Source organism: Brassica napus, chromosome A9, assembly GCF_020379485.1.
Source record: "Brassica napus cultivar Da-Ae chromosome A9, Da-Ae, whole genome shotgun sequence".
NCBI classification, from domain to species: domain Eukaryota; kingdom Viridiplantae; phylum Streptophyta; class Magnoliopsida; order Brassicales; family Brassicaceae; genus Brassica; species Brassica napus.
In genome coordinates this window covers 33,444,789-33,458,858 of record NC_063442.1, presented here as the reverse complement: position 1 = coordinate 33,458,858, position 14,070 = coordinate 33,444,789, and the positions used below count along the sequence as shown (strand labels likewise).

The 14,070-nt window shown below is 36.2% G+C and overlaps 2 protein-coding genes across 2 annotated transcripts; both read left to right on the top strand.

Annotated features, from left to right (window-relative positions):
* The first annotated feature begins 7,180 nt into the window (after positions 1–7,180).
* On the top strand, positions 7,181–9,542 carry LOC106364877 (serine/threonine-protein kinase ZRK1). The gene has a single exon (XM_013804361.3). It carries the CDS (start codon positions 8,127–8,129, stop codon positions 8,583–8,585), a length of 459 nt encoding a protein of 152 aa, XP_013659815.2. The 5' UTR covers positions 7,181–8,126; the 3' UTR covers positions 8,586–9,542.
* Positions 9,543–11,416: 1,874 nt separating this feature from the next.
* LOC106424915 (putative F-box protein At3g52320) lies at positions 11,417–12,808 on the top strand. The gene has a single exon (XM_048741085.1). The coding sequence runs from the start codon at positions 11,497–11,499 to the stop codon at positions 12,739–12,741; it is 1,245 nt and encodes a 414-aa protein (XP_048597042.1). The 5' UTR covers positions 11,417–11,496; the 3' UTR covers positions 12,742–12,808.
* The last annotated feature ends 1,262 nt before the right edge of the window (positions 12,809–14,070 follow it).

Genomic DNA, 14,070 nt, shown 5'->3' with positions numbered 1-14,070 from the left:
TACAGCTCTTAGAGTTTTTGGCTGTAAATGTTACCCCTCTCTGCGTCCGTACATGCAAAACAAGTTTGATCCTAAGTCTTTGTCTTGTGTATTTCTTGGGTACAATGAGAAATACAAAGGTTATAGATGTTTATATCCACCTACTGGCAAGATTTTCATCAGCAGACATGTCCTCTTTGATGAAAACTCTTTTCCTTTCGGTGATATATACAGTGATCATCACAAAGAAAGTTCTTCTCCTTTGATCAATGCCTGGAGAGATGCTTCTCTGCATCGTCAGACCTCAGTAACTCCATCCACTCCTCAAGAAGAAGTGATACCACCGAGATGTCGTCCACATACGGAAGTTCAGGATCCAGTTCTTCCGGAACCTGTCGTGCAAAAAGCAGTTATACTACCTCCACCTATTCCTTCCCCTGTTGTATCTGAGAGTGAGTCAGAGGACAATATCATTGACGATGCTCAGCTTCACGATGAGATTCAACAGCCTGTCCATCAGATGACAACACGAGCTCGTGCAGGAATCATAAAACCGAACCCGAAGTATGCTTTGTTTACAGTCAAAGATGTTGATGCTGAGCCGAAGTCTGTCAAATCTGCATTGAAACATCCTGGTTGGACAAAGGCAATGGGTACAGAGGTTGAAAATATGGTGGAGACCGAGACGTTTGAGCTTGTTCCTCCTACAGAAAATCAGAATCCACTTGGTTGTGGTTGGGTTTACAAGAAGAAGATCAATGCTGACGGTACAGTAAGATGTCTTAGAGCTCGTTTGGTCGCAAAAGGCAATCAACAAGAACAAGGGGTTGACTTTCTCGAGACGTTCAGTCCCGTTGTCAGAACAGCTACTATCCGAACAGTTCTTCATAGCCGTCACAAAACGTTGGTCACTGAGGCAACTGGATGTTCAAAATGCCTTCTTACATGGTGATCTTAAAGAGACAGTTTATATGAAGCAGCCACCAGGATTTGAAGATCCGGAACGACCTGATTATGTCTGGCACTTGAAGAAGGCAATTTACGGTCTTAAACAAGCTCCACGTGCTTGGTTTGACAAGTTCAGTGACTTTCTTCTAGCCTTTGGTTTTCAATGCAGCTTCCCTGATCCGTCTTTGTTCATTTACCACAAAGGATCTGATGTCATCTATCTGTTGTTATATGTTGATGACATGATTCTAACGGGTAACAATGAAGACTTACGGAACACTCTTCTGCTTCAACTTGGTAAACAGTTTCGCATGAAAGACATGGGGCCTTTGCATTACTTCCTTGGTATTCAGGTTCATCATTACACAGACGGTATGTTCTTGAACCAAGAGAAATATGCAGCTGATCTTCTAATCACTGCTGGCATGCGTGATTGTGCTCCCATGCCTACACCTTTACCCATGAAGCTTGAGAAAGTTCCTGATCAAGACGTTCTGTTCTCGGACCCGTCACACTTCAGAAGCCTCGCGGGAAAGCTCCAGTATCTTACTCTGACAAGGCCAGACATACAGTTTGCTGTGAACTTCATTTGTCAGAAGATGCACGCACCGAGTCAGTCAGACTTCAGTCTATTAAAACGTATACTGCGCTATGTCAAAGGCACTGTGGACATGGGCATATCTATCAAAGCTAACTCAGACTCTACTCTACTTTGCTACAGCGACAGTGACTGGGCTGGGTGCAAGGACACAAGACGCTCCACTGGAGGTTTCTGTACGTTGCTTGGTACTAACGTCATCTCTTGGTCCGCAAAGCGCCATGACACAGTTTCAAAATCATCTACTGAAGCAGAATATAGGACTATGTCTATTGCTGCATCTGAGATTGTCTGGTTACAGAACCTTCTGCGTATTATGGGGCTTCAACAACAACGAACTCCTCTCCTTCTCTGTGATAACTTATCTGCAGTCTGTCTCACGGCTAATCCTATGTTTCACAAACGTACAAAACATTTTGATATTGATTATCACTACGTGCGTGAGAGGGTTGCAGCTAAATCATTGGAAGTCAAGCACATTCCTGCTTCTCTCCAGCTTGCGGATGTCTTCACGAAATCTCTGAGTCAGGAACCGTTCTTCAAACTCCGCAGCAAACTTGGCGTGTCTTTACCACCCACTCCAAGTTTGAGGGGGTGTATTAGTCTATCTTCCTCAAAGACTCCAGCTGGTACAGAAGGTTTCGCAATGGCTTCTGGGCCGATTGAGAAACATGTTGACAGGCCCGCTAAGCCCACTGAAGTTTCGATACTAGCCGTTGATACAGTTCTGAGTAAAAGGAAGAACTTGAGTTCTTGTCGTCTTGTGTGTACGGAGAAGCCAGCTCAGAGGAGATCAGAGCATCCTATCCTTACCGTGAACAGATTCCAGCTACTTGATGCTGGCGTATGCTAACTTAAGCTTTAGGTTAAGATGTACCCTTGTGCCTCCTCATATATATAAGAGGCTAGCGATGTATTAGGGTTTCTTGAGTTGAATGAAATACCAAAGTTACAGTTTCATCTTCTTCCATTCTTGTGCGTTTCACACTATGTTGGTGTCTGGTTTTCACAAAATGGGAATGGTGAAACAAGTAGAGATACTTATGAAGGACGGTAAGGAACAAAAGATGTGATAATAAACCAATCACTCCTTTGCTGGAAGAGTGGGAAAAAATGGGAATCAAGTGAAGCCTTCACACTTGAGAGACCTTATCAGTTATCAAGAGTCTTTTTTTTTTTTTTTTGTCGTCTATCAAGAGTCTAAGTGACTCAAATTATAAGTTCACTAAAGCACTTGAGGTATCTTCAGGGCTTTGTGAAAAAGAGGTGATCAATCTTTTTTTTGTGATCAATCTTTTTCCAGAAGATATACTGAGAAAGTGTTGGGTTTGAAAGAAGCTGATAAGTTTTTCGAAAGAAACATCCCGGAGAAGATTAAGGGCTATGCTAGCTACACTCTTAAACACCTACACGAGATGTTACCAAAAGATTAACAAAGCAGAGGCTATCTTCGAGAAGATGGGAGAGCTAGGTGTCCTCTCCAAACTTTTCCTATTGAAGTTGATGGGTACGTAATTGATATCAAAACTGCTAACCTAATAAAAACTTTAAAAAATAGATATAAAGTAAAAAATTATCCAAACTGATAATATATCACAAAAGTTTCTAAAATCAGCTAAAATAATACCTGGTTTTAATTCTTTTCTTTCTTAAACCATTTTATTATTTCGCTTTCATTGAGTTTACAACTTTTTTTTATCAAAACGCTACTGACAACTCACAAGAGAAATCCAATTATATGAACTACATTTTGTTAAATTATCAGCAGTTAATATTTTTATCAACACTTTATATTATGTTTCGACACATGCTTTAAAAGATAATACAAACATAACCCTTATAGAAGCTAAACAAAATATGCTTAATGAAGCAAATCTAAAAGTAGGTGTAGTCTACAAATATTTAAAAAACAATTATAGTCATCAATTCTTTTTTTATTATCTAACAAAATTAAATAGTTTTTGATCTATTTTATTATCTAACAAAAATATTTAATATTAGTTATGTTCAGCAAAATAGTATTGTTACAAAAATTTATATCTAAATATTATACTATCACATATATATATTTTTAAAGAATAGCTAAAATTATTTCAAATACATATCTGCACATAATAAATATATAACAATCACACATTCAGTTTAAAACTTTTCTAAATAAAAAGCAAAGTTAATTACTATGCATATAAATTAATCTCTTGTGTCATTCAAATAAAAAATATAGGTAAAATGTACGATAAAAATATTTTACGATAGTATAATTGTGCTTTATATGTATTGAGAAATCTATCTAATAATACTTTTCTTAATAGTATATAATTATATGTAAACACAAATTTTAATATAAATATAAATAGATAGATATTAAATGGTAAACAAGCTAAAGACAATTTTATAGACAAACATAAGTCGAAAAAACAAAAAAAAAACATCATATTTTAAACATTTTCATAAAATAAAGTTTTATAAATTATTATATTTTGTAAATTTAAAATTTAAACTAAAATATTAAAATAGACTCGCTTGTACGAGGAATATAAAATCTAGTCTTCTATATATAATAATATAGGAGAGTTTTCTCTCCAATTAAAGTGTCCACGTCATCAACTTTTTTTTTCTTTTGAATGGGCTTTCAAAATACAAACGAGTTTAATAATTACTTAAGCCCATAAAATTTGTCAAAGCTCAAGGCTCAACAGTCTCTTGCTCCTTCCACCTTTAGATCTACCGTTTTAGTTAGGGAAAATATTCAGTCCACGTATCCAAATGGTGACCAAGGAAATAAGTGGGAATAGCTAATTCCTTAACATTCTTTACAATTTGCACCATTTACAAGGAATATTTGTTACCTATGATTCCTTAACATTCCTTAAGATTTAAAGAATAAAAAACTACAATTATTCCTTGACAAATTAAGAGAGGACTATATTTTCCTTTTATTTTATTTCCTTTTATTCTTTTTTTCCTATTCCTTCTATTCTTTTCATCAATCTCCCTCTCTAGCCCTTTCAGAAATTTCTCAGTCTAATCCTATAAACATATTCCCACATATGGCACAAATCATCACTCCATCTCCACAATTCTCATTCTTAGATTTGACACCTTTTATTTTCATTCATGAGAATCAAGAAAGAGGGAAACGAAAAATAAAATTATTCTAAGTAACTCTCCCTCTAAAAACTCTCTCTCTAAAAACTTCTCGAAAACAAAAGTCCCGATCTTGCCTCCGGCGGCCACTTTCTCTCTTCGCCGTCCGAGGGCTTCTCATCCCTTCTTCTCTTTTTTCCTTGTTTATAAAAGAGAAAATATAAAAAATATTTATAAAAAGGTTCACATTCCGTATTTTGCCCAGGACTATTATATTGGTTAAGATGACACTGCTTCTTCTTCCATAATCCTTTCGTCGAAAGGGCAGCAATACGAAAAGACAACCCCACTATAGTCTAGAGATATGTTTCTGAACTCTCTCTCGGTTTGCGAGTTTATACTTTTATTTTGCGAGTCAACGGGTTAAACATAAGCATATGGACTTTATATTAAAAACAGAACTCACATAGAATTGTACCTTTTCCCCTTTTCAATACTTCTTAAAATAAATAATAATAGTAATTCTTGCCTTTTCCTCTCTTTTAGGAAAATATTTACCAATATCCTTTTTTATTACCAATATCAATCTACTTTTACACACCAACCGTCGAGCAGGCTTCGATCCGAAAATCCGAATATCCGGAGGGGCCGAATCCGGATCTGATATAGGCACAGAAACCACACCTGAACCAAGGGCCAACCGTACAATTCAGCCAACCGAAGGACCAACAAAGATATATGTTCAGTCAAAACGGCGTATCTACGCAACCAGGAGGAGCCTTGAGACACAGATTGAGAGAGTCAATCAGCACCCACGCATTGAGAGAGTCAATCATCATCTATCCATCTTCCATCTTCAAACAACTATTCATCAATCACTCCATCCCTTTATCTTTTCAGTTTCTGTTATTATTTTAATTATTCATAAACTCATTGTTCTTCATTGTTTCCAGGTTAGATTGGACTAAAAGGAACAGCAAGTCAGCCCTCTTCACCATCGTTCCATCCGGTCTTCATCCTTACCGATAAGATCGACCCATCCCCCATCCAATCCATCGACCCAGCTTTCGTGCCTGCAACAGGATCCGAATAATAAAATGGTGGATTCGTCAAAGCCAAATCCGGATCCGGATATTTTAATTTTTAGTCCGGATATCCGGATCCGTAAGTTTTATTAATAACTATTTCAAAAATAATAATATCTATATATAAAAATTAATTTTATTTAATATATTTCATTTTTATAATAGTATATATAAATTTTATGTAAATTTTGTAATATTATACATAGAAATAATTAAAAACATTATATATTTTTTTATTTTAAAATTATTGTTAATATTTTATATATATTAATATTAATTTTTCTTTATTTTAAGGATCCAAATCCGGATCCAGATATCCGCCAGTTATTATAATTTTTAGAAAGATATCCGACACCCGGATATCCGAGAACCCCGGATCCGGATAAGGATAATAAAATTATGGATCCACCGGATAAGGATACGGATCTGGATACCTTAAAATTGTCCGGATATCTGATCCGTCCCAGGCCTATTCACACCTATAGTAAAAATATTCTAACACGGTTCCACTCTTAAAGTTAAGACTTTACACTAGAGGAATTGCCTAAATTTTTAGATGATAGTAGCATATTGTAATTGTAATCTACCTTTCCAGTCCTAGCTCTTCTATAACATTTCTGTAGCACATAAACAAAACTTTGAAATGATAATCCAATTTAAATACTTAATCATTTCTATGTTTTGTTGTTTGTGTTTTTCTTCGTATTTGATTAAAGTCTTGTTTGTAGACATGAAATAAATATCCGAATCTTTTCCTTGCTACTCAAGGCAAATTATTTAAGTTATGTCACTGAAGGTGCCTTAGACGACCTAAGTCATACTACACAATACAAAAAGAACTAACGCTGTGCTCATGAATTCTGGTTCAGCTCACGGTAACACCTAGTTTGTATATTACTATGCTTCCTTTATTCCCTTCTCTGTTTATGGTGGTTTCTTTTTCTTGCAGTGAAAACAATTTACCCTAATGTCAAGACAAATCAGAGTTTAAAGACTTGTCGTTATTATATATCTTTGTCGTGCTCACGTCATGGCAATGTCAAACCTAGACATCATCATCATCCCAAGAAGCCAATCTTTCCTTTCTCTTTGCTGTTTTGTCTCTGTTTTCTCAGCACAGAAAAAGACCAGAAGATAAGCCAGACCAAAAACCCTGAAGTTCATTTTCTATGAAAATTCTACACTTTCAAAAACTATATCCTACTGCAGGATTAATATGGAAATTTATTGATACGGTTTTGGAATAATGCTCAGAGCTTTGATGTCGTGTCGTTTTTTGGCTCTGTTTTAGAATATGAGAGTGAGTCTCCCTTAAGGAGACAATCCACGCTGTTTCCATATGTTCAAAACTGAAACGGTTTTGCGTTCCGACTTATGATGTTGATCTTATTTGGCACAGACAGACATCAGCTCTACCCCTGTAATGATTTTGAGAAGCTTATTGGTAAGGTGTTGGAGCATGATTACAAGGAACCTGCAGGTTCTCTTGGAGATTAAAGAGGTTAGAAACATACCAGATGGACAAAAAAAGAAAGCTCTTGGTTGTGTTTAGTAAAATCCACCCTGATTCTCTTTTCGATGCTGAGCAGATGGCATTGCATAGGTTTTAGGATCGGCTTGTCTGAGGAGCTGGATCAAACTGGAGGAAAATTATGCTCCTTGTCTTTTATCTCTAGAAGCGCTGCAAAGTTTCCACACTGGTAGCAATAGTTTGGTGCACTAAACACGGTCACCACATTCTTTTCCTGTTACCATAAGAAAAAAGTTAGAGAGATCAATGCCTTCGTTAGAGCCTTGAGCAATTGAGATGAACATACACACACCCTTCCACCAGTTAAAACCTTCCATGTGCTCTTTGATAGCATCATCAAGTGCTTCAAGAACAGCTTTTGGCCACAAAGTATTGTACTTTTCATGGTTGGCTTTCCTCTCTTTGCTCTTAATTAACGCAGCGTCTGTTCTAAGAATCCTAGACAATTGTCTCTTGGGATACTTATGGCATATTCAGATGTGTTTAGTTTTTGGAATCTTTATGTTGGTTCTTCTGATGGGAAGACAACCATACTTGGTTGAATATCAAATGGTCTGTCAGATTTAACATGGGGGTGGTCAGATGAGAACGTTTCTTGACCTGGCACTGAGACAAAAAAAAAAAAAACTTTAGGTTCTGAAAGCAGGAAGCATAGTTTCAAGAACCTGCTAGAGATGGTTCTTGCTGAAACTGTTCATCAGGATTAGGCTCAAAGCTGAAACGTCATGAAATGTTTTGTGTTGACCATTCAGACTCCCATGTGCAGAAGAGTGAGTTTTCAAACTTGTTGACTAATAAAAGTTGACTTTCTGAAACATTAATGGCCTCAGATTCAACACTATCTTCACCAGAAGGCAACTTTGACTGCCATTAACATTTTATTGATCTGAAGAAGACCATGAAGTTCTGGAGAAACAAGGGAAAAGAGAGGAGGAAACAATGGTTCTTGGACAACGGAAGCACTTTTCTCAAAGAGCTCATTGCTGGATGCAACGGTAAAACCAATCCTATCCGAAGCTTCTCTTCTGATCAGATCCTCAAGGCCACAAATGGATTTGATCCAAGCCGCTATGTAACGAGTGACCTTTACTACACTTGGTTCACCGGTAGCATTGAAGATAGATCTTACATGATCAAGATGTATCCTGAGGAGAAAGTCAGAGGGGATGGAGATGGAATTGGAGCTGTTTACAACGACATTGTCATATCTGCTCGTGCCAATCACATCAACTTCCTGAAGCTGTTGGGATGCTGTCTCGAGTTCCCTTGTCCAGTTCTGGTGTTTGAACACGCGGAGAATGGAGCTTTAGGACACCAAGGAGGTATAGGTTCCAAGGATACAAAGTTCTTACCTTAGGGATGTAAGACTAAAGGTGGCTAAGGAGATAGCCAGTGCGGTTACTTATCTACACACAGAGTTCCCTAGGATCATTGTACACAGAAACATAACTCCCATGAATGTTTTCTTGGACAAGAACTGGACAGCTAAGCTGTCGGATTTCTCCCTTGCTCTAACTCTCCCGGAGGTCTCAAATGGAAGACAAGTGATGGGATGGCCCGGATATTTAGATCCTTCTTTTTTTTTTTTTTTTTTTATTTAGATCCTTCTTATCTACATACGAGTATTGTTACAGAGTAGGCTGATGTTTATAGCTTTGGAATCTTTATGATGGTTCTTCTGATTGGAAGACATGGTATAGCTCCTCGGTCTGATGTGCGCTTCATCGATATACTATGTAAGAGGGTTGCAAGAGAAAGGAGAGTTTACTGAGACCATATACCGGGTTGGAGTGAGAGACATTGTGGAGGCTGAAAGATTTCAAGTTGACAAAATTGTTGAGCTTGCCTTCAGATGCTGCGAGAGGAGTGTGGAAAAGAGACCGAAGATGATTGATGTCGCCAAGGAGTTTAAACAGATTCAGAGATCACTATGTTGATACAGCAGCTGATCCTAGCTCTCAGGATTCAACATTAATTTATATATACGTATCTTTTTTGCTTGAAATATTCATTGAACTCTTGGGAGGAGACCTCTTGAAGTTGCAGCAATCTTCTTAAAGACATCCAGGAAGAAAGGTGGTTGAAGCATCTTCTTAAAGGAGCTTATGGTAATTGAAACCGTTCTGGCAATCTTAATTTTTCCAAGCATATAGTTTTAAAGAAGACATAGCTGGAGAGGCTTACAGTGGCATTGTCTTGTATGATCTAATGAACACGTTTCTGAAACTATTTTGGATGCTAATTGGAGTTTAGTATTCCTGTTTTAATATTGCATAACATGAAGTTCTGAATGAGAAAGCACCCAAGTTTTTTATACTCTTGTACTATGTTCTACCTTCTAGTTCTCAGTTAAGCTACATGCATGAACTTCTGATGACGTTTCAATGGTCGGACCGGTTCAACGGGGTTTTAAATTTTAATTTAAGTAATTATATATATATATCTATGTATAACTATAAAATTATTTTTATAAAATTTATATCATTGTTAGAATCTAAAAATGATATGAAAGTAAAATGAAAACTTTAGAAATAATATAAAATAAAATGAAAATAATTTAATTAGATAGATATTTAAAAAATAATATGAAATTTTTAAGAATTTTAAAAAAAAATTACAGTTTTTGAATTTTTTTTTTACTTGAGTTTGAGAAAATCAAATTTTAATATCGAACCGCGTCACTGATTTTAGCGAGTTTCACCGGTTTTTGACCGGATTTGCCGGTTTAACTCAAATTTGGTTTTTATTACAATTCGGAACCGGTTAAGACGGTCCGTTGGTCTGGTTTTCAAAACACTAGTGGAATGTAACCAACAACTTAAACAAGAGCGGTAACAAATTGGATCCGTGACTTAAAAGCACCAGTGTAGCACTAACTAAACATGGGGGAGGGGGAAGAAAAATCGTTGGACTTTTTTCTCTGTTGGAAGAAAATAAATCACAATTCATAGGATTTGCATTTTGGCTCTGATACAGTAATAGATTGATGAGAATATAGAATTAGAAAAAGTATTATTGACTCTCTTCATGAATCTCCTAATACAAATCCAGTGTCTCCCACCATCTCAAGTGATTGGAATTACAATTAAGATTATCTTTACATGAGAGATGAAGACAAGATCAGCATATGATTGAAAGTACATTTCACAAATAGGATTAATCATTGAGACATTACAAACCTATGTTTGTCTTTTTTGTAGCTTAGAACAACAAACAAGCGATGACAAAAAAAATGAAAAAAAGAGCAACAAACAAGCTCAACAAACTTAATTGTAGCAATAGCTTTTATAAGACTTATAAAGATCTTTTGTATTTATCAATACAATTTTAAAAGATTAAATAGTATATAATATATTTATATCTTAAGTATATATTTATCTTACACATGAATAATCATAATAATGTAATTTTGAAATATCTATTTAGTTATTAAGATATGTAGTTTTGTAGCTTAAATTTGGATAAAAATATCTTATCAATCTATACTATTATTTGCGAATTGATTTTTCGATTTTCACTTTAAAATCGTTGTTGCCCTTAATAAATAATTATATATTATATAATTAATAGAAATTCATATAATACATCCAAAAATATAATCTATACTATTATTTGCGAAGTGATTTTTCGATTTTCACTTTAAAATCGTTGTTACCCTTAATAAATAATTATATATTATATAATTAATAGAAATTCATATAATACATCCAAAAATATAAACTATATAAATGTTAATTAACATCATTATCTAAGAATATTATGTATTGTGTTATTATCCTAAAAAATATTTTCTATTATAAATCATTTTTTAAAATATATATATTTACTATCCATATAATGATAAATATTTGTAAAACGATTATGTATGCATATGCAGACGAAACACTCAATTACATTGAAGAAGTGTAGTTTTCAAAACAATATATATATACTAGGATTGGGGCGGGATTTTTGTTAAATATGTAACATAATTGTTGATTTTAGTTATTAAATCTAGTTGGTCATATTGGTATGTGAGATATATGTGTATTTTTCAAATTATAAACTATAAATATGATACTTTTCAAATTATCTAGTAAATGTGATATTTTTATTTCATAAAATATGATATTTTTACAAAAGAAAAAATTCCATAATAAATGGAAATAGTACAATTTCCGTTTTTTTTTTGTATAAAGTACATGTCTAATTCCTAGGGTTGACTCACCAAAAAACAGAGCCGACAAACAAAAGAATTGAGAAACAGATCTATCAATAATCAATAAGCTATGGTGGGATTGTCTTTTCGTATAGCTGCCGTGAAAGGTTTGAGGAAGAAGAAGATGAAACGGAATAGAAGAAAACTTTCCAAGCCCGATTCAAAACATGTCGCCGTCGTCATTCCGGAGCTCCCTGTGGATGTGTTGATGCAGATCCTGGCGAGATTGCCGGCGAATTTATTGATGAGGTTCAAGTGCGTCTCAAAGCTCTGGTCTTCCATGATCTCATCTCCTTATTTTGCTAATCTTTTCCGCAAAACTCCATCGCTCCTACGTCAACGGCGTTTGTATCTAGTGGACCAAGATGCCCAAGGCAACTACACATTGTGCTCAACATTGTCTGATAAATATCCTAGTAAAGTCTACCGATTCGACCATGTGACCATACCAGGAATGGGAGGACACGTGACCATACAGGGAATGGGAGGAGGGTGCTTCGTGAACGCTCTTAGGGGATTGATGTGTTCCAGAATAGGGACAAGAGTGCGGATCTGTAACCTCACAACGAAGCAGCAGGTGGAGTTGCCATTAGTTGTATCGAGCATCACAGGAGATGACTCCAGTATGTGGAACCACTTTGGATACGATTCTATTCAGGAGGAATACAAAGTGATTAGCCTAACTTGGGAGATGACACAAGAAAGAGTTGTGAGATCCGACCATCACGTGTTGGTACTTGGCCCTGGAGCTTCTTGGAGGAGAATCACCCAAAGTTTCCCACCTCATCGTCCTTACTCTCAAGGTATCTCTATTGACCGCCATTTGTATTATGGGGCCTGGACGGGTGATAATACATGTGTTGTTGTGAGTTTTGACATGCGGTCCGAGACGTTCAATTTGATTAAATTACCTGTTGAAGCTGGCATCGTCTGGGACACGCGTGCCACTAATCTCATGAATTATAGAGGAAAACTTGCTGTCTTTGACTACTCCTGTCTCGAGAGGCAAGATAGGATGGATCTGTGGGTTTTTGAAGACGATAGTCAATGTTGGACTAAGAAGACTTTTGCTCTGCCTATCTCAAACCTCTATATTGTCTCCGTGGGTGACTTGTTCGTCCAAGGTACCAGCCGTGAGGGTATGATTAGATGCTTCATACAGAATGACGCAGTAGTGTCACAAAATATGATTTACGATCTGGAGGCTGGTAACTTCATTGAAGGGTTTCTATCAGTCATATTACCCAGACGCCCGTCTTTGCCTACCAGTTATTTTTGGGATGATTTTGAGAGCATTATGTATTTGGAAGCCTAAGAGTTACCTCAGTTGGTTAATTTACATACTTTTTTATATAAATAATGATGATCTATAATCTTCATCATTTGCATTATGATATTACAAACCTATGTTTGTAGTTTAGAACAACTAGGTTCAACCAAAAAAGAAAACCAGTTTACTACTGGTTAACAACAACACATGCTGGACCAAAAAGGGGTGGTGGTTGCACACTTATTCCATCTCCATAAACCTGAGATAACTTGGTCGATATTTCTGTGAAGACCCTCATTCTTCCAAAGCCTTGAATGGGCATTGAGATATTTTGAATGAGAAGACCCTCCATCGTCCAAATCCTTGAGTCACTAAGTTCTTTGACTCTTCTTCTTAATTCTTTCACTATCACCCATCAGCTCATCCACAGCCTTTCTCACACTTTCTCTACTCACCATCACTCCTATCCCTTCTTCTTTCCCATATTGCATTGATATTTCTCTACTCCTATCTTTAACGCCCGCTTTGAATATCTCCACAACTAACTTCTCATTGTAAAATTGTTCAGCAAACAAAGGCCATGTCAATAATGGAGCTCCTGCAGTAACTCCTTCTCGAGGTCGAGTTCCATCCACAATGAGTCAAGAATCCTCCTATTGATGCGTGTGAGAGGATGGACACTTGTGGTGCCCAACCATTGATCACAAGTCCAATATCTTTAATCCTTTCTTCCAATCCACTATCTTGAGTCCACTTGGCTAGCTCTCCATATTTTCACCATTCTCTTATAACCCAAACGAAAGGCTTATTAGATTGCTCAAAAGCCTACTCTTACCTCCTTAAGCCGACCCAAGGTAAGATTTCATAGACTACCAAGGCAAACGTACAGCAGTACTGGACCATTTTCTTGCAAGTCAAGCCATTGAAGGCATTGGTATTTGGTATTGACCAATGGACACCTTGTCTCCTCTCTTAACTTTGCAAGTTGTTACACAGAGCAACAGGCCCTACGGACCGTACTTTTCCTCCTCTAGCTTTCTTATATTCTCTTACATATATAATAGACTTCTAACTCTTTGAATCTGTTCACAATAAGAGTCAATATCAGCGTCAATAATCTTGTATGTACCCTCTCGTATCTCCTTCAACAAGCTGCAGCACAGAGATTAATTAATTTGTGGTTTAGCTAGTGAACTCAAATCAAAAGATATCGACCAGGGAGATCATATGGCCTTGAGCCATAAAGGGTATTACGAAGAAGTGAACAAGATCATGAGAACACATTGTTGTGGTAGATATTAAAAGATTTGAAAGAGAAGAAAAACAAATGCTTTTTGGGATTGAAAATCAAGTAATATTTTTTAACAAATGATA

Excerpts from the sequence above, each read along its gene's own strand:
- LOC106364877 (XM_013804361.3), top strand. The coding sequence starts at position 8,127 with ATGAAGTTCTGGAGAAACAAGGGAAAAGAGAGGAGGAAACAATGGTTC.
- LOC106424915 (XM_048741085.1), top strand. The coding sequence starts at position 11,497 with ATGGTGGGATTGTCTTTTCGTATAGCTGCCGTGAAAGGTTTGAGGAAG.